General features: G+C 42.6%; 1 protein-coding gene across 1 annotated transcript; it reads right to left on the minus strand.

Annotated features, from left to right (window-relative positions):
• Positions 1-11836: 11836 nt before the first annotated feature.
• Positions 11837-14546, minus strand: LOC147636869 (emp24/gp25L/p24 family/GOLD family protein). The gene is made up of 4 exons (XM_086800438.1): positions 14259-14546; positions 12640-12826; positions 12430-12537; positions 11837-12231 (listed from the first exon to the last, which is right to left on the minus strand). Exons 1-4 carry the CDS (start codon positions 14472-14474, stop codon positions 12098-12100), a joined length of 645 nt encoding a protein of 214 aa, XP_086656564.1. The 5' UTR covers positions 14475-14546; the 3' UTR covers positions 11837-12097.
• Positions 14547-27087: the final 12541 nt, after the last annotated feature.

Raw genomic sequence — 27087 nt, forward strand, 5'->3', positions numbered from 1 at the left:
TGGGTATATCCACTAAAGGCAAAGTCCGAAGTGTTTTTGTGCTTCAAACAGTTTTTGCTTATGGTTGAAAATGTATCCAATTGTAATGTGGGCACCCTTCATTCTGATCGAGGGTGGGAGTACATGTCTAAAGAGTTTGATGCATTTCTGGCTAGTCGTGGGATAAAACACCAATGTACAGTGCCGTATACCCCTCAGCAAAATGGTGTTGCTGAGAGGAAAAACATGCCACTAGATGGCACGATGTATGGTCAAGAGCCAAGCTTTGCCACATGCGTTTTGGCGTGAGGCTATCATGTGTGCTGCAATGTACTCAATAGGTGTCCCACTAAAGCCTTGTAGTCTATTACTCCATACAAAGCTTGGCATGGCAGGAAGCCTTCTATTGGTCACTTGCGTGTCTTTGGTTGCTTGGCCTATGCTTTAGTGCCTATGCAACAACACAGAAAATTGGATGATGAGGCTGTCAAATGCATTTTTGTTGGTTACAGTGCTGAGAGCAAGGGTTACAGATTGTATCATCCACAGTCAAAGCGTATCTTGATTAGTCGAGATGTTGTTTTTGTGGAAGATGATGTGTAGCCTTTTTTATCATGTACCAAAGAGACAGGTGTGAGCTCACGGGATGTATTTGATACATTGTTGCCTCTGTTTACAGGTGGGAATTCAAATGTAAGTCCTAATGAGGCAAATATTCAACCTATACAGATTTCAAACGACATCATAGATCAGCCTATTTCTGATGCAGATTTACAGGATGTAATTCATGAGGATAGGACTGAAAATGAGCAGGCTAGAGGTATGCCTAAATGGCTGGTGCAAACCTTGCGTGATAGTAAGATTGATGCACCTATGACTAGTCGTACTCGTTCAGGTTTTCAGTATGCCTCTTATACATCAGATTGTTATGCTTTGGCTGTGTCTAGTATGTGTGAACCTCTTTCATTTGATGAGGCACAAAATTCAAAAAATTGGTTGGCTGCAATGCAAAGTGAATATGATGCTATAATGAAGAATGGTACATGGTCTTTGTGTGATTTGCCTATTGGTAAAAAGGCCATTGGATGTAAATGGATTTTTAAGTTGAAACGAAAGCCAGATGGCAGTGTTGATCGCTATAAGGCTAGACTTGTTACAAAGGGTTATGCTCAAGAAAAGGGCATTGATTTTGATGAGACCTTTGCTCCTACTTGTCGTATGACTACCATTCGTAGCATTTGTGCATTGGCAGCTCATAATGGTGGGAATGTACATTAGTTGGACGACATAAAGACTGCGTTCTTGAATGGAGATTTGCATGAGGAGGTGTATGTATCGCAGCCTCGTGGTTTTGTTCAAAGAGGGCAGGAAAACAAAGTGTGCAGGTTGAAAAAGGCTTTATATGGTTTAAAGCAAACTCCACGAGCTTGGTATGAAAAGATACATGCATATTTAACTGCACATGGTTTTCAGAATAGTCCAACAAAAAGCACTTTATATGTTAAATGTGTGGATGATGTACATCTAATCATCGCTCTCTATGTCGATGACATGCTGCTCACATGACCAAATGAAAGTCATATTGCTGATTTTAAGGCTGATTTGAATGCCTCTTTTGAGATGTCAGATTTGGGGCATTTGCAACATTATTTGGGGATACAATTTAAGCAGTGTGATGGAGGTATTGCTTTGTGTCAGACAAAGTATATTGAGACATTGTTGCGGAGATTTGGCCTTGAAGACTGCAAGCCTATTGCTACTCCAATGGAGACAGGTTTGAAGTTGAGTCTTCATGATGCTGGAGATCACTTTGATGTCACACTCTATCAGACAGCTGTTGGTTGCCTCATTTATGTATGCATTACGAGGCCGGACATTCAGTTTGCAGTCTCACAGGTGAGCAGGTTTATGCATAGCCCAGGGTCTCAGCATTGGAAGGCAGTTAAACGCATCTTTCGCTACTTGAGTGGCACCATACATCTTGGGTTGTTTTATCCCAAGGGGGGATCGTTGCCGCCAGATTTACATGCTTTTTCGGACTCAGATTGGGCTGGTTGCTATGACACAAGAGTGTCCACAAGTGGTTTTTGTTTCATACTCGGTAGCTCATGCATATCTTGGTTGAGCAAGAAGCAACCTACTATGGCCACTTCTAGTTGTGAAGCTGAGGTACAGGGCAGCTTTCACAGCTACGGTTGAGTGTGTGTGGCTCAGATGGCTTATGGCTGACTTGGGTGTTGGACAGGAGTCTGCCACCTCTATCTTCACTGACAGTCAGAGCGCATTGGCAGTTGCGAGAAACCCAGTTTTTCATGCTCGCACAAAGCACATTGAGGTGCATTATCACTATGTCAAGGAGAGACTCTCAAGCAGGAGAGATCAGCTTGGCCTATGTACCAACACAGGACAACCTCGCCGATCTTTTCACAAAGGTGCTTCCTCGTGAGAAGTTCTAAGCTTTCCGCAAAGATTTGGGCTTGCTCCCCTTTGTGGACTGATCTACTTCAGGCATGGCACTCCCCTATACATGAGTGCCAACTCTCGTTCACACCATCACTCCCAGGGGGGATTTGTTGTCATATATATACAGGCAGTGATGTGTGTGAACACACTTAGGACTGCCAAGGCACTTTTTCCCTCTTTAGGAGGTTTTTTCTCCCAGCTTGTATATACACCCATCCTACTAGGGCTAACTGATCTTTTGTACATTGACACAATCTAATACATTGTGTGTTGTGTGCATTCTTGCTTCTTCTTCTCCAAGCTTTGTGTGCTTTCCTGCAACCCTAATTCCAACATTCCCTTTGTGGAGGAATCCGGGTAAGTTCCTCTGGGATGAGATCTTTTTAGTATTATATTCAATCAGGTTATAGCCAATCAGGTTCACTTCCTACAATATCTTTCTCTACCATGTTGAGTTTACTAATCCTTTTGTAACTTACTACCCTTTACTAGCTGTAAGTTGGGTCTACCAATACTCCCTAAAGCCACTACTTCTTCGTTTTTGGCATCCTTGAATGAGATTTCTCCATTCTCACATTGGATGGCATCCCTTTTTTCTTTTAGAAAATCCATTCCAAGAATACCATCATAAATTCCCAAGGGCATCACGTGGAAGTAGCAGTTGATTGGTTTCCCATAAAGATCAAACTCTAGATCCGCTATGGTATATTGGAAAATTACTTCCTTGCCACCACTAGTAGCTAGCTCAATGATCATTTTCCTAGATGGTTTTTGATTAAGACCTAATTGTTTAATGCACTTTGGTGAAAGAAACAAATGAGTACTTCCAAAATCAATCAACAATTTAAAATGTTTACCATGATGAGATGGTGTCTGGATCACTAAAAATTGCCGTTTTTCACCTTGGTGCTCTGTCACAAAATGAATCGGGCCCTATCCTCCTCTTCATCTTCAAGGGTTGCTTCTTCAACTTAGATCATAGCAACTCTTCCTCTTTCACGTCCTCTTCCATGATATCCACCTCTAGAACCTTGAACTTTATTTCTTACTTAAATGGGTGGTTGAATGGAAGGAGCTCTTCCCCCCTATGATTAGTTTGTGGGTTCCTAGGAAAGTTTGGAGGAGGTAATTTTGAAACGTTAAGAGCCTTGGCTGGATGAGGGCCTCTGTTAAAATTTGAGCTAAATGATGAGCTATGGTGGATCAAACACTAGAATCAACATAATTAACAAAGTGATTAGCAAGTGATTAAGACGTAATTAGTGAATAATTAGCACATAGATTAATGTAGGCATGGATACTCAAAAACCAGCAAATTCTCATTAGGGCTATGAATTTATAGAGTTTACATCAAGCATCAAATCCTATTGATTTCTCCATGATTCACTCCCTGAATATCTCCACCTTTTGCCTGATTCTCTCCACCTCTTCTCTTTTCCCTGATTATCTCCCAGAATAACTCCACACTCCTAAATTCCCTCATGCTACCCATTATTCTCTCCCAGTAGATTCTCCTAACCTTTTCACAGTTTCTTTCACAATTACATCTCCTCTTTTACAGCCTCTATCCAAGAGCTTGTTCCCACACACACCCTTTTCACTTGTATATTTCAACACCTCCCCTCAAGTGAATAATCCTAACACACCTGGACCCTGTATCAAGTTTCCCTCTTACTTGATAGCCCGCGACCAGTGCCTCAAGTCCCTAAACTCCATAGTCCTTGACACTCTCTCTCTCTATGTGTCCAAGGCTACTATAAGTGCCCGCGACCTTGACTAAAGTGCTCACACATACATCTACCACTTGGCCTACAACATCGGGGTGGCTCAGAGGTGGTTTTACTTTGTTGGGGCAGGTTACATTGGGTTGTGGGCTCTCTCTCTCTCTCTCTCAGAAAAGATGATCCGACTCCACTTCCCTTGGAGCCTCCATGAAGTTTGCCGATGTCGTTCCTTCTTCACTGGGTTTGCTGTAGCAGTCTCTCGCCATGTGTCATGGCTTTCCACATTTGTGGCAAGTGAAGGTCCTCCCTCCTACTCTGCCTCTTCCTCATCCTCGTCCTCGAGAGAATCCTCCTCGGGTGAAGAATGCTTTTTCCTCTCCTGCTGTTGAGTCGAGCTCTTTCTTCTCTTTGCCTCTGCTCTCTTGCTCTAGTAGAGCTGCTTCTATCTCGTGTATCTTCAGTTCAGGCACATTCTTTAGTGTTTCTACAATGTTTTCATAATCTCCTTTGTCCACACTCTTCAAAAGTACAGCTAATGCTTCATCATCTTCTACCTTTTTGCCAATAGCTGCCAGCTGTTGCTTAATACTTTTATATTTGTTCGAGTGTGTGATTAAAGGTTCACTTTCCTTCATGTCCAGTTTGTAGAATTGCATTAATAGATTTATCTTGGAATTTTTTGCTTGTGTACCAAATAATTTATTTTCATCCCATGCATCTTTTGCCCACTGTATCCCTGTGATATGATGAATGATCTCATCATTTAAACTGAGTGCAATAAGCCCCAATGCTTTTTCATTCCTACTCTTCCACTCATTTTCCCCTCTCTCTGGGCATTCATCTCTCCCTTCAACTAATCCCCACAGATTTTTCCTCATCAGTAAATACATGGTTTTTGTTTGCCATGTATAAAACTGTTCTCCATTAAATTTGGCTATTTCCTGTGCTGAATTCATGGTGATGTGAAGGGGGTCTTACCTCTTGATCCAAATTCAAGATTCAAGGGCAGTGTCTACCCTTTTACAACTCAATCTGGTGTTTAATAGATGATTACAACAATTTTATCAGCATAAAATCACCAGAAATTACATTAAATTGAGAGTAACCAATTTGTACGGGATGGTTGGAGTATCAAACCAACTCCGATTTGCAATCTGAAGTTATAGGGATCTGTATCAGATACCTAATGGTTAATTTGAACCCTCAATTGCACCAAAATACAGTGATTAGCCTTGATTAATCACTGATTAGCAAATTAATGCTCTGGTTTGTGTGCAAAAAACAGAGTATGCGGGGAGCCCAGATCTGATGCCTTTCACTTCAAATGAGCTCAAATGCTTTCAAAGGCATCAATAGCAATGAGTCTAGTAGAGGATTAAGCCAAGAAACACAAGATTTGACCAAATAATGAAAGCTTAATCTCTGTTTTACCAAAGTCACCTGTAGACTTGGTGAAGAGCTTTGATCTCTCTGTAGACTTGATGAAATTGATTTCTGTCTTCACCAGCTTGTAGAGCATGCTTGATTACCCTTTGTTCTAAGAGGAATTAGCTCAATTTGATTTGATGAGCTCAAGATCTGCAGAATACTTAGAAAAATCAGCGCTGAAGAAAACAGCGATTTCTCCTAAACGCCTTCGCGTTTTGCTGCGCCGTTTGATGTGCTTGTAGCTAGATGTATTAGCTAGCTTGTGCTAAGAGGGCATAGCCTAATGTTGACTGTGCATGGAGAATAGAGTCCTCCACTGGCTGGGGGTGAAGGGGAAGAGTGAAAACTCACTAAAAACTGATTTTTTTTGCTAATTACTTACTAATCTTGATTAATTCACTAATGGGCTCATAAATCTGGTTGATTCTAGGCATGGCTCTGATACCATGTTGAAATTTGAGCTAAATGATGAGCTATGGTGGATCAAACACTAGAATCAACATAATTAACAAAGTGATTAGCAAGTGATTAAGACGTAATTAGTGAATAATTAGCACATAGATTAATGTAGGCATGGATACTCAAAAACCAGCAAATTCTCATTAGGGCTATGCCTCAATTTATAGAGTTTACATCAAGCATCAAATCCCATTGATTTCTCCATGATTCACTCCCTGAATATCTCCACCTTTTGCCTGATTCTCTCCACCTCTTCTCTTTTCCCTGATTATCTCCCAGAATAACTCCACACTCCTAAATTCCCTCATGCTACCCATTATTCTCTCCCAGTAGATTCTCCTAACCTTTTCACAGGTTCTTTCACAATTACATCTCCTCTTTTACAGCCTCTATCCAAGAGCTTGTTCCCACACACACCCTTTTCACTTGTATATTTCAACAGCCTCGAGATAAGGGCATTTAGCACGGCGACGATGACCTAGTTGCTGGTGGCAATTGTAGCACACTCCACTTCACCATGCTAGGTCATTCTGTAGGGTTTCACGGTGAGGCAAGAGTAGTTGTGAATTTTGACCACTAATTGGTGGAGGGTGATCCTCCATAAGGTCGCCCTAAATTGATGATTTAGGGTAAGATATCTTCCTGAAGTTATTGCTATTTTTATCCTTTATTGCATACAATTAGTTTGTGGGTACCTGGGAAAGTTTGGAGGAGGTAATTTTGAAACGTTAAGAGCCTTAGGTGGATGAGGGCCTCGAGATGAGGGCATTTAGCATGGTGGCGGCAGTGACCTAGTTAGCAGCAGTTGTAGCACACTCCCCTTCACCATGCTAGGTCATTCTATAGAGTTTCAGGGTGAGGCAAGAGTGGTTGTGAATTTTGACCACTAATTGGTGGTCAAAATTGGTGGTCGATTGAAGGGTGATCCATAGGGTCACCCTTCATTGGTGGTCGATTGAAGGGTGATCCATAGGGTCACCCTAAATTGGTGGTCGATTGAAGGGTGATCCATAGGGTCACTAATTTTGACCACTAATTTTGACCATGGTCGATTGAAGGGTGATCCATAGGGTCACCCTAAATTGGATGATTCAGGATAAGATCTCTTCCTGAAGTTATTGTTACTTTTATCCTTCATTTCCTCTTCTAAAGTTTTAGCTCAAAAAACTGCATGGATTCTAGCCGATGGTTGAGTGGAGGGTTTAAACCTTGCACAAATTGTTTAATGGATTGAGCCAAGGTCATAGTTGGAGCATACTGCTTGAGCTTGACAAACTAGGAGTATTAAGCATCCACTGCTAATGAGTTCTTTTGCGTCATGCTATAGAACTCATTCATCTTTAGGGATTCAAAATCTAGAGGCAAATACCTTTCCTTGACAGCTCTCTGGATTTATTCCCAGGTGATGGTTCTTTCTTGGACATCCTTTTCCCTACACCATAGCTTAGCATCACCCGTTATTCGAAAATAAGCCAACATAGATATAGTACCAAAACAAGAGAGAAATAGTTGGTCATGGACTCTATCCATGCCTTTTGGCAACATCTTTTCCTTCTTCTGAGAGAAGGAAGATGGTTGCATCTTCTTAAACAATAACTTCCCTTTAGCTTCGTCATCCTTTTAGCATGAAAAAAAGAGAGAACATGCTTTAATGCCAAATTTGGAAAAAAAAAAACTAAAGAGGTGCAAAAGATAATATTCACTTTTTATTACATTTTGTGAACAAGGTTACACGTTGATTTACAATACTTTCTCAAAGTTGTTTATTTATAGGACAAACTTGGGAGGCTTTTAGACAAGATCCAAGGTATAGATTTTTGTGGAATCAGTGATCCCAGAAAATCTCGAGTGAAGCCTACCACAACAATGAATCCTACACTTAGGGATGAATTGAGTGATATGATCAAAGATGTGTTGGGATGCATAACGAGTCTCCCCATTCACAACTACAATTTCATAAAAAAGTCTCATAGAATATGAAATATTTTAGTACCCTAAGCTTCTCTAAAATTTTAAGGATGCATAGCTCAGCATCTATAAGTTCTAATCTACTAGCAAATATACACTCAACGAGTAGAGGGAAATTGTGAAAACTTCATCCTCAATGCTGGTGATCAATAGAAGTTTAAAAAGTAGCTTGCCCAAGCTCTCCATTCGTCAATTAGTTTAACCCACTAAAATGGTCAAAGGTTGATTTGAGTTTTTATATAGTTAGATCAATACTCATATGAGATTGTACCTATAATTCAATTATCAAAATTAAATTTTCTCTCTACTCTCAACTGGCTCTGATACCACCTGTAAGATACCCCCCTTACCCTTTCTTCTTTTGAGGTAGGGAGGGATCTCATTGGTAAGTAACATCCCAAACTTTCTATGAAGATCGCTTAATCGGGAGTCAATCCTTGACTATCCCATATACGAATACATTCATGGTCTTGGGGGGCTTACCTAATATTTCCTATATTTTTCCTCTAGAAAGTACCCGACTAATCGGGTTACGGCCCGCTTTCTAGATTCGGGATATGGTCATCTATGAGGTTTTTAATTACGAAGTACATTGTTGGTACAAATGCATCACATAACAAGGTTCCTTAATTTAATTCTCTTCATTGGTTCCTTTATCCCTTAATGCCAACAAATCATTTAAAAATAATACATTTATTATAATCATAAACTTAAATTACAACACAATCTGGAAAAACATCCCTCAACACATTGAGTTACATACAATCTAAGCATTGCGACCATCATGTGGCGATAAATTATCACATATTAGTGAGGTGAAATGTCCCTTCACTCACCTGCACTAACACGAAACCTATCAAGCTCAGGTTGCAATCCCAGAAGAGGAACCCTCGCCCTGCCTTGTGGTGGGTGAACCATCATAGGCAGTTTTCCCAACTCCGTAAATAATCAAGAGTTAGTTCCCCTGGGTGGGGGAATACCCAGTTGCACTAGCATCCCTTGGTTTATTTTACAATAATTTTAGAATATATTACCAGTCTTGTCGTAATCTTGCATCCATATTTCATGTAGCAATCCATGCAACAAACATTCTCACACAAGAAATAACCTTTTCTAAATTCCCTAGCTAAATGCATCAGAAATAACCTTTTCTAAATTCCCTAGCTAAATGCATCTGAATGCATTTAGCTAGGGGATTCCCTAGTTAAATGCATCAAAAATAACTTTTTTATAAATTCCCTAGCTGAATGTATCAAAAATAACCTTTTCTAAATTCCCTAGTTAAATACATCAGACAATCCCTTTTCTAAATCCAAAACTTCTAGGGTTTAGTCCCACTTACACAATGACAAGTGGAGGCCCAATAATCGCGGTTATAGTGAGGTGAGCTAGTCCTCCACTTCTTTGGGAGACATGTATAGCTATCGTTATTTTAGGTTTCGTTGAAACCTCATCATGGTCAACTACCCTTGGACGCCCACATCCTCCACGTTTTGCACATTCTCCATGAGCCATTGAGCCTTCGCTTGCCCCGGGAAGTAACTCACAAGGCTTGGGATTTGAGTGGAAATCCTCTCTTAGGCAAAGATATTGTGAAAAGAAAAATTGTGAAAAGAAAAATTAATTGTTTAAGAGGATAAATTGAGAGCCACTTGGGGATTGAACCCACAACCTCCAGTTTCTCAAATTATTCTTCGACCACTAGGCTGCTTTATGCATATTGTATATTTAATAATCAAGTTAAATTTATTTACTTTAACTTAAGAGTGAAAAAATAAAAGAAATGAAGAGAGACATGAAGAGACTAAGAGAGGGGAGAGAGAGAGAGAGAGAGAGAGAGAGAGGGAGGTGGGAGCACGAAAGCAAGAGAGGTGGAGGTGGTTGGAGAAGAGACTAGGAGAGGGAGAGAGGAACTGAGAGAGAGAGAGAGAGGGAGAGAGAGAGAGAGAGAGAGAGAGCTAGCAAGGGAGAGGTTGGCGAGGGGTTGACAGGAGGGTGTGGGGGGGGACAGGGAGGGAGAGTGAATGAGAGGGGAGAGAGAGGTAGCGAGGGAGAGGAATTGAGGTGGTGAGGGAGTGGCTAGAGAGGTAGCGAGGGAGTGAGAGAGTAGGGGGGTTGATGAGAGCGAGTGAGAGGGTAAGCTGGCTAAGAGAGTTACGAGGGAGCAAAAGAGAGGGGGTGAGGGAAGCGGGTTGACGAGAAAGATGAGTCTGCGAGGGAGGAAGGGTGGTGGGGAAGGAGACGAGAGAGAGTGGGAAAACGTGGGGGGTGGTCGGCAGGGTGCTCACCACCTCCTCCCCCTTTGTGTGTGTGTGTGTGTGTGTGTGTGTACAAGTGATGAAAGGTGTAACCATTTGGGCATTAAAAGCTGGAGCATGTAGGAAATTATATCAAGGGTGTCCACTCAAATGTCACATGGGTAGATGGGTATAGAAATTCTCTTTTGAGTGATTGATTTTAAGAGGGGAAGTCAACCAACTTAGACATTTGAGGACACCTAAAAAGATGGTCTCTTTGTCAGGGACAGTTAAGTGGCCCTTTCATCCTCATCAACTAACCATTAGATTCGACAAGGGTATAGCGATTGCCTTGTGTGGACAAGAGGTTGTCCAAAAGAGTTATTATGAATGGAATGGATTTTTAGTTGTGGAACAAATTTGAAAACGATGCATATCCCAACAACGATCTTTAGCATGTGGCATTGGTGAATCACCATGTGTAAGGGTAGACCAAGGACCTACTATGGGTAATGTTCTTTCATGAGGCTTGAATATTAATGTTTGTCATCCTTACAATAAAGCTATCTTAGTTACTCTAGCACAAACCCGATAAGAGTTTGAATTCATGGTAAGTTCTAAAATCTGAGTTCTTTATCTTAACCTCTACGGGGTGTAGCTCAATGGTAATTGAATGAAAAGATTTGCAAGCTAAGTATTGGTGCATTCATGTGCAGACTGTTAACACCACCACCAAGGCAATTGTGTGCATCGAGGGCTTATGAACATAGATTTGAGTGAGAGACTCTACAATAAGGTTCGATTACCAAGGAGGTTGTACAAACATCAGGGAGGGTTCATTGGCTCCGAGCAAACACAGCTTTCTTTAATCACCCCCTAGGGTGCCCGGTGGCTAAGCTCCTACACCTCCTCTATCACAACACCAGAACAATTCAGAGAGTTGAGTTCTAGTTAGCGTTTTCATCGTGGGAGCTTGACTGAGTTCTTGCTGCTGAGATAAACTGGTCGAAAGATAATCTTTAGGTGGCCTTCAATGGCTACAGGCAACACACATAGACTTCAACCCCAAAGAGACGACGAGGGTATTGTCAAGGAGACCCAACCCATCACCTTGCTTGGAACTGCCTACAAGATCCTCACCAAAGCTATATTAAACGCCAACCTCAACCCTTCCCCTGCAATCTCTCCCATGGCACCAACACAGGCTTCATTAAGGTATATACTTGCAATGTGACTGGGTTATAAAATAAACTCCACTTATCAATTTTACTGACAGCATAATATGGATAAAGTTTATCCTGAAACGAGATAACATTAGGTGGTGTGAAGCTATTGTGAACAAAATCCATGTGTCTTAGAATAAAATACATTAAAAAGCCCTCTAAAAGGCATAAGATCTCCCAAAACCAAACATCACTTAATCAACCCCCCCAAAAAAAAACAGAAAAAACCATATACCAATCCTAAAATTGCACTAAATAAAAAACAATACTCGCCCCCTGCCCCACCCCACCCCGACCCGACGCGCGCGCGCGCACATGCACACAAACCACCACCAAAAAGAAAACAACATTTCTGCAGCACTCTTTTGAAACAAAAAGCACATCAATCAGAAAGTATCTGAGGGGTAAGGTTTTCCGTTGATCATGAGACAATCAATGATATGCAAAAGACTAAACTGTGCCCACTCTTGTAACTTAAGGGCTTCCATATTTTGGAGTTTGATACTAAAAAAGAAAGACACTTGCTGCTTTGATATTATAGTAGTAACAAAGGCTTGAAGTTTGGTATCCATGACATTGGGTTGCTCTTCTGTAATCCATGATAGAGAAAAATATGCTATACCCTGTTATATCCAACTCTCTTGTTGAACATGCGCCGAATGAGAAATACTTGTGAGAGACTAGCCATAATCAAAGCAAGATATTCCGCCATGGTGTAGCCGACTAGCCGTTTCTGGGTGCTTTCAACCGCTGCACAATATATATACATATATATATATATGTAAGATGAGAAACACCACAAGCTAAATAGTGTTCAAGCAATCAAACAAATAAAGCCATGTCTTTCATTGCACGCACATGCATGTGCTTACATGTGCGTGCATGTGTGTGTGTGTGTGTGTGTGTGTGTGTGAGAGAGAGAGAGAGAGAGAGAGAGAGAGAGAGTACTATAGCGATGCCGTGTGTCACGAGCCCGCAAATATTGTTGCTCTGCAGAGACTGCCTCTAATGCTTCTCTCAGCTCTGCGATCTTCACATTTACAGGATTGAGATGCTCTGAGTAGACAACACACCACCATCAAACAGAACTGCAATCAGAAAATCTTCATAAACAAGAAGAGCGTGAATGCTGCTCACAATTTCAAGGCTACAACTAACCGTCTTTGGCTAGATCATGATCACTTGGAATGTGACCCACATGTAGATAGAAAGCAATGGTTTCTGGTGTACTTCCCCTATTGTGAAAACAAAACTTGTATGGACCTCTTCTAGGTGCCCTGAACTCAAATTTATCACCAGATGTTCCTTGCTGATTCAGGACCACAGTACCGGCAGGTGCTGTCACCTACATTGCAAGCATTGCATCAGTCATCAGGCATGAGATTTAAGACTTAACACTTGTGCAAAGGCCTACAGAAGATGTGAGTTGAACTTAGGGAGCAGTAAAACAAGCCACTTCCTAAGACTTACTAAATAACACAATCATTGCTTGAAGTGCCTTGCAAAATAGCAATAATTTGTTAGCCTGTTTTATTTACTGAGATGAAAATCAAGATAAGTTAAGGAATTCAGGCGCAAAAAGAACAGGTTATGGTGCAAGTTAAGTAACAGCCCTCTACTCTCAAGACTTAGAAGCATGTGTCATGACCGACACGTAGATCTAGCCCATTGTGAACTTTATTCTATTACAGGACAAGAGTGGCTATTTCAGAGAAGGGGAATAACATGCGGAAGAACTGCCTGTCTTAAGAACTGTGCAAAATGCAAAGATGAACAAAGAGAAGAGAGAGAGATGTTGCTGAAACAGTGTTTTCTGTATATATGTATCAAGATGTACATAGATCCTAGCCAACGTGGCCTCCAAAAGGTAACATCTATGCCTATGACCTGTTCAACCTACGAGGGATCGGATGACTACACAATGATCTGCTCTAGCCTATTTATAGGCTCATGGAACTGCCCTACCTGTACCCAACTGTGTCGGCCAGGTCCTTGGACAGCAAAACACCCCAATATCCCATAAATAAAATGGTTAATACCCTAAAAAGCCTCCTAAATCCTTGCTAAAATAGAGGGCTAAGTATGTCCACATCTATGCATGTGGTATCCCCTAAGCTTGATGACGGGAATCTAATTGAACTTGGATGACTCACATCATCCCTTTACTCCATGTGGAGTCCATCCTTGGCATCCTGCTTCCAAAACTTGAGGCATTCTTGACCACTTACATCTTGTCTACTGCAACCTTGGGTTCGCTCCAATCTCTAATGCTCTCTTCTACGTTGCGAAATGTGCACGTGTTCTTCTTGTCCCCCCCTTGGGCTGAATCCTTGTACTTTTCTTGGGCTTGGAGTTAAATCCCTTCTTGGAAACCTGCAAACCCTTGTTCCTCCCCTCACCCTTGTACCATGGCTGCCGGGCTGAGCGTGTATGGGGGCTTCGTACCCCATGATACTCACCTGGGAGCTCTATACCCCATGGCTGCCCTCAATGTTGCATCACCAGGATACTCTCTCTCTCTCTCTCTCTCTCTCTCTCTCTCTCTCTCATGCATGAAAAGGGAAGACGAGAGGGGTGGAGGGCGATGGGATCACATGTGGTATGAGCGATGTAATCCTACATTAAGATGGACAAATTCTTAATCAACCGATTTCATAACATCCCTCGGAAGCACCCATGCTTAATCCATCATTTTCATTGTGATCAACATCCCTCGGAATTGTTTATGATTCTGCACATGAGAGCAAAAGCAAGATGTTATGAGGTGATGTTTTTACCGTGAAGTCGATGCCGGGGTGGTCATTAGTCCAGAAGATCTCGTGATCTACCACCACATAGTTGCCGGTGACGAGGTCCCCCTCGTACTCCACGTTCTCGTATACGCAGTCCGTGTTCTGAACGGTGATCTGCAATCCCTTGCAAAGGTGCTGCTGTTGCAGCAGAAAAAAGCACAGCAGCAACCCACACACAAGCGTGACGCGATCTAACCCCATCCTGTTTGTCAACGCCAGGAAATGGTGATCGAAGTCCTTTCGCTCAGAAGATAATCATGTATAGAAGAGTAGGTACTTGAGCATAACTTGTAGAATTAAAATAAGGTTTCAAATTATTTTCTAGGAAATATTCTCTAAGGTTTCAAATTTGTGCTATATTTAATGGCTCGCATAATTTGTACATAAAATAAGGTTTCAAATTTCCTAGGAAATATTTTCTAAGGTTTCAAATTCGTGCTAAGTTTAATGGCTCCTAAATGATTCTTTTTTATCATTAATTAATTAATTAATTAATTACTAGCACCTATGGCTCCCTAACAATCTCCGCGGTGCAGGTGCAAGTTCTCGAATGTCACCAGAGATACTTTCAAGAATAACACCTATGGCAACTAGAAGATTTTTCAATAGCTAACATAATGTACAGTTTATGACTCCAACTCTTATGAATAGGTTGATTAATTTCGAAGGGTATACCTTAGTTATTTCAAGTGACCCACCCATGTTACAAACATAATTTCTAAGGGTATACCTTAGTTATTTCAAGGGACTCACCCATCTTACAAACATGTATGAGCAAGATTTGAGCCCTCAATAAATCGAGGATGTGAAGTCTGCCTTCTTTAAGCTATACAATCTTGTTGTCTAAACTCTTGTATTACAAATATAAAAGCTTTTGATGCCTTTAATAGCCTAAGATTTAGTCATTGTAAGTGGATTTAATAGGGTGATTCTTAAAAAAATAAAATCTTGTAACATTATCGTAGCTAATGTTCCTTTTTTTTTAAGAGACAATTCAAATCATTGCACCATACATAATTAGAAGGAAATTATGCACGGTAGAGAGGTCGAATGAGAGCAACGTTGTGTGAGGTTAAGCATGTGAAGGTCATATGATTGCCGTGTATTTTGGTTTATTGAGAGGTACAATGTCGTCTTGAATAGATGGGACTTGTAGTATCATGATATGGCTATTGAAAGGACTTGTGGAATTGTGGTGTGGTTATTGCAGGTGACAATGAGGACGAGGAGTTCTTTCTTTTGGGGGGGGAGGGGAGGGGGTGATATGGAAGAAGATATAAAGAGGTTAGTAGAAGACGTAGAGGAGGAGCTCCAAGCTAAAAGGTTGAGCTCTTTTGCAGAACCACTGGGTGAAGATTTTAAGTCTAGGAAGCAATTTGAGTGGGCTAGGTCGAGACTAAATGAAGGGCTACTTAGTGGGGGTGAGGAGGGAAGGGATAGTGCAAAATCATCACAAGTGAAGACTTCTACAGTAGACAAAGCAAGCACCATCAACAAGAGATCTCATTGTGGTTTGAGAAAGAGATCATGCAAGCTAAAGCCATTCAACATAATATTCTCATGTCGGATGCTTCTTGGGTTCCCAAGATCTCTAGATCAAGGCTCCTTTATATTTTATGAAAATATTTGTACATGTCTTCCCTTGGGATCCTCTCATTAATATGTGAATTAATTTTTAGCTATGCCTATCCTATTTAGGTAGAAATGGACTTACCCCCTTGGTTGTGGCCAGCATTTGGTGATCTTGTTAAAACTCCATGTACGGCATTGTTTGTACCCTTTAATCCATCCTTGGGCAAGGCTGCCAATAAGGTTTGTATAAAATAGAACATTAAGAAGGAGACCCCTAAAGAAAAGAAGTTGAGCTAGGGAAGTTGGGTGTGTTAAAAATTAAATTGTTGTTTGGCTCTTTTGCCGATGTGTGTTTTCAATGTGGTAAGTTTGGTATTTATATCTAGACCTTGCATTTTTCTTAAGGGATTGATAGAGGATAAAGATGACAAAGAAGAGGATAAAGAGGGATTGATAGAGGATAACAATGTAAGGGAGAAGAAAGAAGATAAAGACGGAAAAGGGGCTCACGTGCATCTTAATAACTCATAAAGTAAGGGGATAGGCTCTCTCAAGAATCTTGCTAAGGACAACCCAAGAATCTGAATGTTGATGAGGAGATTAGGGATGGGATGGAGCAAACAAGGAGAATAGGAACCAAGCTCATGTAGATAAGGGTAAGAATATTGTCCAAGATGATGAGAAGGCCAATCTTACTCTAATGACAAACTGACTTGGTTGATCCTCCACTATCTCCTCCTACCTTCTTCGAAATCTCTTTTAGAGTGATAGTGAGGATAGTGGCCCTTTATCGTTCAGACACGTAAAGTTGTCCAACGCTAGGATAGGTGAATTTATTACTAGGATGTTTTGCTCTTTTGATGGGAACAGTGGATCCTTATCTGGGAAGGTGGTTCTTCTAGTGGAAAATGTAGGGGATTTGTTGTTCGAGGTGGGGGTTCTACTACTGGGAGGGGTAAGTCTTTGTCTCGAAGGGTTGGGTCTTCATCTGGGAGGGGTGGGTCTTCACCCCTCCTAGTAGAAAGGAAAGGTGAGGAGTCTTTCTCAATTGAAAATAATGGGACTAATGTAGACTTGCGATTGATACATGTTACTATGAGCTAAGATGATGATGTAGTAACTATGGTTCCAAATTCTGGGGGAGGCCAAGAAAATATGGGTTGATAGACTTTCATGGAAGAGAGAGGGTCTATCCGTAGGTAATTGGGGTACCGATTGGGATAGTATTAGGCTTGTGCTCAAAGGGCTTGGCAAGTTTTTTTGAACTCTTGTTGAGGGCAAGGAGGGGGAGGGGGATTTTGGAATTAAAAAGTGGGAGAGAGGGGTGCTCAAGGATATGTAAAAGTTTAAAGTTTAGATGAGGGTGTTATGTTTATTTTGACTCTCAAAGGGAGTCAAAAAATTAAAGTTTATATGAAGGTGCTAGATTGCTTTTTAACTCTCAAAGGGAGTCTTGATATGATGGTGTAGTTGGTATTATTCTCACAATGAAGGAGTGTTCATGGTATGTGAAGGGGCTTAAGTCCAAGTGTAAATAGAATGCTTTTTGGAGGATAGTGAGAGATAAGATATATGACATTTGGAGGATTCAAGTGAGCACAATTTCTTTGGAGAGAAACGCAAAAGAAAACTATACTTTAAGGGGCTTCAAATATTCCATGGGCCCCCATTGTAGTAGCTAATCACCCTTCCGATAGAGCAGCTTTGATAGTGGAAGTTTCTCTAGATAGTGAAAGGGTATGGCACGTTAATGTGTATGTTGCTCATGGGTCTAAAAGGAGGTCTAAAGAAAGAGTTAGGCTTTGAAATTAGTCAATGTAAGCTCAACAATTAGAAAGCTTGGATCTTTTTGAGGATTTCAACATGATTGAGAAGATAGGGACAAGATGGGCAAGGATAGAGAATAGAGCCTCGGATGACCCCCTTCTCTAAAATGGGTTATTAGATGGATGGGAGCTTGGTGTTGAGGCTTCTTAACTTGGGCACACTTACTTCAACATGTGACACAAAGATAATTCTTCAAGGCTGGGCATAGTATATTTTGGAAAAGGGAGCTTGGTGTGTTGGGGCTTCTAATCTTGGGCACACTTACTTCAACATGCAATACAAAGGTAATTCTTCAAGTCTAGACATAGTATATTTTGGAAAAGGGGCTCATTGGGTGCCTCATACTTTGGATGTGCATGTGGAAACCTCTTCCACCTTCTTGAATCATTTTCCCTTAATTTACGAGTGGTGCATTGATGGTTGGGGGAGTGTTGGGAGTAATCTTACCTTTCATAGAAGAAGGTTGATGGTCAGCAATGCTCTTCTTAAATACTTTAGCTTTGTCAATCTCTCAAAAGGAGAAATTTCTAGAGTTAGTAGGAGGAGCATCCAAGGACCCTTTTGCTTTGGAAAATTTTGCTAAAGAAATGAAAATAATGATAAGAAAAATAGGGAAAGACACAACTACTACTAGACGAGAGAGACTTTTAAGAAATTTCATGATGAATGACATAGGGCAATCTAGAAAACTCACATATTTAGAATTGGAGAGATTTACTATATGTAAATTGAAGCTAGAGGTAGTAGACAAGTACAATGCTTAAAACCGGTAGACTTCTTGCTAGGAAATTGTACTTCAAGGCAATAAAAATTCTTGAAAACTAATATATTTAGAATTGGAGAGATTTACTATATGTAAATTGGAGAGATTTACTATATGTAAGTTGAAGCTAGAGGATACAATGCTAAAATTGGTAGACTTCTTGCTAGGAAATTGTATGTCAAAGCAATCAAAATTCTTCTTTAAATCACATAAGGAAAAAGGTAAACATAATCATATCAGTAAGGTGAAGGATGAGAATGGGAATTAAATTACTTCTCCCTCAGATATGGCTACTAAATGGGGTCAATTTTCGTGGTTTTTCACAGTCATACTCATCTCCAAAGAAGATGAACCATGACAAAGATTTAAGGACGAGGATTGAATGTTGAACATTACTCCTTAGGTCATTGATGAGAATCAAGTTGCCTGGTTTGGAGAGAAAGACCTCTAAATATGAATGCTTTTGCTCTCAAGTAAATGGGTAACTCTAAGACCCTTGGATGGAATGGTCTTGTTGTTTAGTGCTTTGTTCACTTTTAGGAGGAGTTTGAGTTCTTTGTTCACTCATGGGAGGACTTAGGAGAGTATGTGCTACTTATTGTTGGGTGCTTTGTTCACTTTTGGGAGGAGTTTGAGTTCTTTGTTCACTCATTGGAGGACTTAGGAGAGTATGCACTACATATTTGGTCAATAAATCCTTCAGATAACAAGGCTTTGAATCCAAGATTAAAGAGGGCCCAATTAAGACCCTTGGATGGCTTGTTGAGTTCTTTGTTCACTTTTGGGAAGAGTGTGAGTTCTTTGTTCACTCATGGGAGGACTTAGGAGAGTTTGTGCTACTTATTTGGTCAGTAAATCATTCATGTACCAAGGCTTTGAATCCAAGATTAAACAGGGCCTAATTAAGCGTATCCCTAAGTATATTGCATGTGGGTCATTGGAGACCCATCACTATGCTCACTGTATAAAATTAAGCTTATCCCTACGTATATTGCATGTGGGTCACTGGAGACCCACCACTATGCTTACTATATAAAATTTTGGCAAAAGTTGTGGCCATTAGAATCTCTCCTCAATTGTAAAGGGTCATGTCTCCTAGAAAGTAATATGTTTTTATCAAGGAGATAAGATTTATTCTGTCTTATGAGGGAAGTAATTGGCCTCTATGTCTAAGCAAAAAAGTACTATGTTGTAGTTGGATCTTGAAAAGCTTATGATAAAGTTTACTAGTCCTTCATTAGCAGGGTGCTCTTAAAGATGTGGTTTGGTTTCTTCATTGTTACTGAAGTTTTATCTAAACTTTTTCTTAATGGTCTAGTAGTAGGTGCCAGACCCATTCTAGGATTAACAACTACAACCACTAATATATTCTACATCAAAGAGCAAAGATAGACACACCAAAAGGATTTATAGTCAAGTTATGAAGCAACAATGTCTAAATCTACAACTTGGATAGGTTCCCATGGTGATTCTTATTCCAAGATCATGTGATAGCACGCTAGGATGGGTTCCCATGGTTATTCTTATTCTAAGAGCATGTAATAGCAAGCTAGGATGGATTCTATGTGAATGTACTTCACACATGTATTATGATAATAAATGTTGTATAAGTAATAGACCGCTTATAAGCCTTGGATGCCTAATTAACCACACAGTTTAAGTATGTGTGAACAGTTATAATGATCATAACAATAAATTTCAGCAAACAAGTAGCTTCCATTTGGCAACCATATCGTCCATGATGTGTCTCCAAAATCCCTTCAAGCCTTTCCAATATAAAATCATGCTACCACAAGGAACTTTGGATTGATATCATAACCTCTGAGATCAAATTGGGTATCACCATCACAAAAAATGTAACCTCCAACATCAAATGGATACCCCTTATGTGCACAAAGCTCCCATAAACTAAATGTGTAACCACTTAGATCAATTACATATCCAAGTAGATCTATGCTTACGTGCTCTATCACAATGCCACCTAGGTCAAAGGAAAGACTCAAAAGCCCATCGTTGCGACCATAGTAATGATCCTCATCAACATCCATAATGTCATGAGCATCCATATTAACCACATCATTGACATGATCCACATAGTGCCATCAAGACCACTATCATGATGATCCCCATATACATAAGCATCATCCAATACCTCATGATCACCATGTAGATAAGCATCATCCAATGCTTCATGATCATCATGTACATAAGCATCATCAATGTATACACCATCAACATACGGATCATAAGCATATGAACCCTCAATAGCATCCACATCTTGATCTCGATAGTCTTCAATATTTTTATTTTCAATCTCATTAACCTCTTATGCATCTTGAATTTCATCACTACCAAGACCTTCGTAGCTACCCTCTTCATTGAGATAGTCCCCTTCATATGCCTCACTATCAATGCTACTCCCTTGAACAAGAGAACCATACATTTCCTCTACTTGTGTAACTCATTGTTACACACATGCCCAAATCTGTCATGATAATAAAATCCAAATCCTTGCATTGATGCATGTATGGCTTCTTTTCATCTTGTTGGCTAGAAATTACAGCAAGTGTCTTGTCCATTTCAACTCCCATAATGTGCTCATAAAACCCCACATAATCATAAACCATGCATTCACCAAATATGAGGCTAAACTCTTCCAACACCACACCTGCTTGTGCATTGTTTGCAACCACCAAGATCTAGCTTTTCCCATGAATGAGAAGTCATTATCTCCACCTTGCCTTTGTCTACGTAAGGAAACACATAGAAGTAGGCCTCCCAATTGCGAAGCCATTTCTTAAGTTGTACACAAGTGACTCCTTCACCATTAAATGAAAACAAAGATGGGAAGAATGGTTCACCATTCTTGAACAAAAGTCCCACACAATGATAACTTAAGAAGACTCAAATAGAGTGTTCTAATTCTAAAATCATAATTGATACTTGCTTGCATTTCATCCAAAAGGGATGTCTCTTGCTTGCATTGCATCAAAACCATTGGGTCTTAATCTTGCTTTGCATCAAAACCCTAACCGTCCTCTTCATCATCATCCTCATCACGTGTCCACAAGATCACCACCATTGTTATGCTCATAGGTGTTGAGTTGGGATTCATCTTCACTTTCATTGTCTCGATCCTCATTGCCATAAGTGACCTCATGAGAAGAATCATAACTTGCATGCTCATCATAGGCATAGTCATAAAAACCTATATCTTCATTGACACTATCCATGCATATGGAGTCTTCAAGATTTCCACCATCCCCATTGGGAGTGTAATCCTCAATATAGAAACCCATGCAATCTTCTTCCTCATCGCTACAACTATCATTGCTAGTACTATAGCAACTATCATTGCTAGTACTATAGCAATCACCCTCATAGTCATAGCACTCATCATCACGAAAATCATAATCTTTCATGGCTTTTCAAATGGACACCAAATGATAGAAATACCAAAATCAAGTGAACTAAGTCTTGTTGGAAAGTGCTTGCCAAATTTCTGCTTCCTTTTTGTCCAGTCAAAGCAAAAGTACACTTGCCAAATTCCAACCTACTTTGTGCCTGATCAAAGTGGAAGTGCTCTCTGTTTTGCCTTTTTCAGTAGAAAGTCAACAAAATGCAATTTGGTCATTTGACAAACGATGTCGGAATTAAATGATCTTGGGTTCTATGGAAATCTCTAATAGTGTACTACACAACCATAAGATCAATTTTGCTTTAATCAAAGGGCAAATATTCTATGTTTTAACTTTTGTGATTTATAATTTAAAATAGGGAAATGACCATAAATCCCCAAGTGATCCAAATGGAATGATCTATACCTCGATGGGAAGCTCTTGAATGAGGAGTAATAACAACCCTATAAAAGGTTTGACTTCAGTCAAACCAAAGGACAAGTACTCTTTGTTTGGACTTTTATAAAAAAGTTAACTATGCTAATTAACTGCCCAAGCGGACTCAGATTCAAGGGCTTGAATGATAGATCTAGGAGAGAGTACTTCCAAGCTATGCTAGCACCTCTAATTCAGCTCGAATCATTTTTTACTAAATTAGAGTTTTTAGACTATCAAAAATTGCCCTTTTGACCCCTCAAATGGTGAAAAAATCAAGTGCTTGATGGCTTGATAGGAGCATCTTAGGAAGTGCTTCTAGGCCCCTAAAATACCTTCTAACATCTTGTGCCATTCTGGATTGAATTGAATTTTTGTGTACTACAGAGCATAGGGAAAATTACGCATATTCTCCTCATAATTTGATGCAAATCTTAAATCAATCCCAATGTAGCATTTTCCAATGACAACACAATGTAAGATCCATGTGTAAAGTGTCCCAAATGTATTACTTTGCCATTGCACTTGTTCTGATCTTTGATTGGTTGTTTGTCAAGGAAGCGTGTTGATGCTTGTCAATCTCCTGGCCAAGCACTTCTCACCCCCTTACCATGCTTATGTCCGAGAGGCAAGGGTTGAGGCAACATACCTAGTCCTCCATCTATCCACTTTTCCAAGGCACTCATGAATGGATCTAAGACACACTCTACCCTTGGCCTTTCCTCCAATATGCCAAGGGCACCCTCTCAACATACTAGATTCTACAAGTATTTTGGAATTTGAGATTTGAATTTAACTAAGAGCTTGCAATCAAGTGTGTGAGAGTTCACTTACAACATAGGCATTTATAGTTCTATGCCAACATAATAAATCTCAATACAAGGTTTTAATGCCGATGGTGAGGCTTGCAAATGTGAACTCCAAATGTTTATCTGCCAATGGTAAAACTTCAAGCACTTTCCTTGTACACTTCACAAAGCTAAAGCTAATACCTCAATGGCAAATATGTGTAATAGAGATCAAATGCATGTATAATTCCATGAAGAAACTCATCTTTTTGATCAAGTATGCATTGATGTCCATTATTCTTGATTATTGATGATTAGGGCTATAATCAAGTATGCATCTTTTTGATCAAGTATGCATTGATGTCCATTATTCTTGATTATTGATGATTAGGGCTATAATTAATGAAAAGGATGAATTTTAACCCTAATTTTTTAAGAAAATCCCCAAACTTGTGAATAGGACCAATAATGCTCATGCTTTTGGCTTAATAGCTCATTAGTATTGTTAGTCCAAGAGTGAAGGAAAGCGAAGGGGGGCTATCTGCTGCTCCGAAGATATGTCAATGCCCACATAGCATCCCAAATAACGCACTGTAGTGCCGGGGGGCAGCCACTGATGAAAACCGTCAACTGGCCTCCAAGTCGGGGGGGGGGGGGGCATAGAGCTGACCCACAACCCACACGACTTGTGCCAGTTGATCAAAGCGCCCGAAGCTCTGCAAAACCTGTCCATGGCTAAGGCGAAGCGGCGGAGGTTCTCCTCACCTCCCTGAAGATAGACAGCAGTGTCATCCGCAAACTCCGAGTCTAGGAGCTCCTCCGAGGTGCGGATGGGAAGCTGGAGGCCCCGCAAACCTGTATCCTGTGCCGTCAAAAAAGTGCTCATGGCCTCCGCCACAAAAAGAAAAAGAAAGGGCGCCAAGGGGCACCCCTGCCACACCGAGCGCGAGAGCTGGAACCTCTCTCCGCACACGCCCTGTATCAGCACCTGGCTATGAGCCGATGTGTAGAGTGCAGAGACCCCACGGATCCACTGAGGGGGGAAGCCCATCCTCTCCATAGTGCCTTCCAAGAAGGCCCAGTCCACCCGATCATATGCCTTCTCGAAGTCGAGAAGGAGCACTGCCAGATCCTCCTGTCGAAATCTAGCCAGAGCCGTAGCCTCCCAGAAAGAGAAAATGTTATCCAGAATGCTCCTATCCTAGATGAAGCCTGTCTGCGTGGAGTGGATGATGTCCGGAAGGTGAGGCTGAAGCCGCCTGCTGATCGCCTTAGCTAGGACCTTGTAGGCCGTGCCTAGCAAGGTGATCGGTCTCCACTGTCTAATCTCCAGTCTGTCTCCTCCCTCTTTGGGGATCAAGTGGATCAACCCCTCTGCCATGCTGTCCGGCATGACTCCTGACTCCATAATCTCCTGGAATGCCAATCTGAAGCCCCTATGTAAGAGGCCCCAGTACCTCTGGAAGAAAGCCACCGAAAGACCGTCCTCTCCTGGGCATTTGCCCCGAGGTAATGCCTGAAGAGCCTCCTCCAGTTCCGTATCCGAGAAGGGGGAGAGAAGGGAGTGCTGCAAATGGGCTGGCACAACCGGTCTCATGAAGCTCCAGACTGCCTCCCGAGCCTCTCTCACCCTGTCATCTGCTGGCTCAGCAGAGAGAAGATCCCTGTAAAAATCTGTGGCTATAGCCCGAACCCTGGGGGGATCCACCACAACCTGGCCATCAGCCTGTCGAAGACGCCTGAGACCCTCTCGTCTAAAGCGAGGCCCTGTCGCCTCAAAGAAATCTCGAGTCACTCTGTCTCCAGCCTGTGTCCAAAAAGAAGCCCGAGCATGGAATCGGAACTCCACCCTCCTCTCCTCGATGGATTTGATCTTAGTGCGAGCTGACTCCATCTGCTCTGAGATCCAAGGGCTCGTAGGATCCCTCTCCTGGAGTCTGGAGGGACGCTAGACTCCTCCGTAGGCTCCTCTCCTGCTCTCTGAAGGCCTCCAGCCGGTCCAAGGCAGCCTGTCTGAGCATCTGGCTGATCTCCTGCAAGCCACTGGCAAGATCGCTGGCTGCTGATCCTCTCCTGAACTGTAGCTCCTGCCAGACCTGCTCAACTCTGATCGCAATCTCGGGCTCCTCTATGAGACAATCTGGAATCCGGACGCTCTGGCCCTGCTCTCCTCTCGTGGGGTCCTCGATCTGGAGAAGCACTGGAAAGTGGTCTGAAAACGAGGAGCCTGCAAGTATGCCCACTGTGCCACCTCTATCACAGGCCCACTCATCAATGTAAAACCTGTCGATGCGGGAAAGGTTAACTCCTGTGGCCCGTCTATCCGAGCGCGAGAAAGATAGACTCCCCTGCAACCTGCCAAACTCCGGGAGAGTCCACGGATCCTGGCCTCTCACCTGTAGCACTAGTTCCTCCCAGGCAACGAGCTCCGGCCCATGAATGGTCTCCTGGCTGCCCCCCATCCTGTCCTCTGCATCCTCCAGCATGTTGCAATCCCCTCCAAGGCACCAGAGTGGTCTGCCAAGGGGAGGGACTGCCTAATGGTGCTCCAGAACTCGGCTCTCCCGGTCGCCCCACTAGGGGCGTAGAAGTTGAGGAAGCCAATGCGGTCTTCCCCAACCCGAAGGATGATCCACTGCGCACGACCCTGGACCAGAATGCCAGAGTCCACAACCTCGGATAGAAGCTGCTCGCTGACTGAGATGCATACTCCACCCTGGTTCCCTTGGGAGCCATATGCCGGTGACCAAAAAGTGTGACTCCTGCCTGGCAAGATCTTCCCACAGGTGCGGGTACGCCCGGTAGAAAGGTGGTGCTCCTGGATGAAAAGGATATCTCTGGGTCCTCCAACGAGAGCCCTCTGGATCTCCTAGCGAAGTCTGCCCCGACCAATGTAGCAGCGATGTCCACCGAGACCCTGGATGTTCCATGAGAGGATCCTCATGGATGAGCTATGGCAAGTGAAGCAGCCTCCACTGGCTCACCCCTCTCAGCCGGCCCAGATGATCTACCCTCCACTCTGTGAGTCTTGGGCGCCGGCTTGGAGGGAGAATAATCACTGTCTGTCCGGGTGCGGAGTCTCTCCAAAAAGAGGGTGACCTGTCTCTGTGTCCAGACCCACTCCGCCTTCGCCCTGTCCAGGGCATAGGCGTGAGACCAATCCTCTGCATATATGTATCTAAAGGTAGGCTGCACCCTCGGGGCGGCATGGAGGAGAATCAGAAGCACCGCCTCAACTGAGGTGTGGACCGGATCCGCCCGCCAGTCTCCTATACCAAACAAGCTCATGCGGGCTGAGTGTAATCGGGTCTGCAATAGGTCCGTGAGCCCCAGGTCACTGAAGTGGTGAGAAAACTCTAGTATCTGATCACGCAAAACTTCCTCTACAGAGTTGCTATCCCATGCTGTGTCTGGGGCAACACTGAGAGGAAAGGAGAAAGCCACCATGCTGCTCACCACTGAGGGAGAACGAGAGGGATGGCACACCACGCAAACTCGTAAAGGCGTGACCAGTGTCTCGAATGGGCCAGCGTCCAGCTGGAGGCACCTGAAAAAATCGTAATCCACTGGTAGCCCCATCACTCGCGGGGGCCCCCCACCCCCCACAGGGGAGAGAACTCTGTGGCGGGTGAAGCAAGGATCGCCATCTCCACCGGCCCGGAGTGGCGGTGGAACAGCCACTGGACTGAGCTCTGGCCTACCCAGCTGCGCTGCCCCGGGGCAGTGGGTGGTCTGGCGAAGTATCCTGGAGAGGCCGAGGGAGGGATGGGGGCTCGCGGTGAGGAGGGGGGAGAGCGAGGAGAGGATGGAGAGGTATCTGCCAGAGGATAGGTGTCAGGGGGGGCTGCCGGGGGAGGCGGGAGGGGGGGGGCTGGGGGGGAGAGGGGAGGGTTGAAGGAGTGCTCTCCGAGTGAGGGGAAGGGGAGCCGGGGGTCGAAGAGTGCGGCCCAGGATCCTCAGGAATCTGCTCCAAGGAGGGGGCGGGGCCCCCCGCGGGGGAGGCGGGAGCGGGGTCTCCACGTGGGAGGCTC

The sequence above is a fragment of the Cibotium barometz genome, chromosome 7, assembly GCF_041138505.1.
Source record: "Cibotium barometz isolate CiBa-2024 chromosome 7, ASM4113850v1, whole genome shotgun sequence".
Taxonomy (NCBI): domain Eukaryota; kingdom Viridiplantae; phylum Streptophyta; class Polypodiopsida; order Cyatheales; family Cibotiaceae; genus Cibotium; species Cibotium barometz.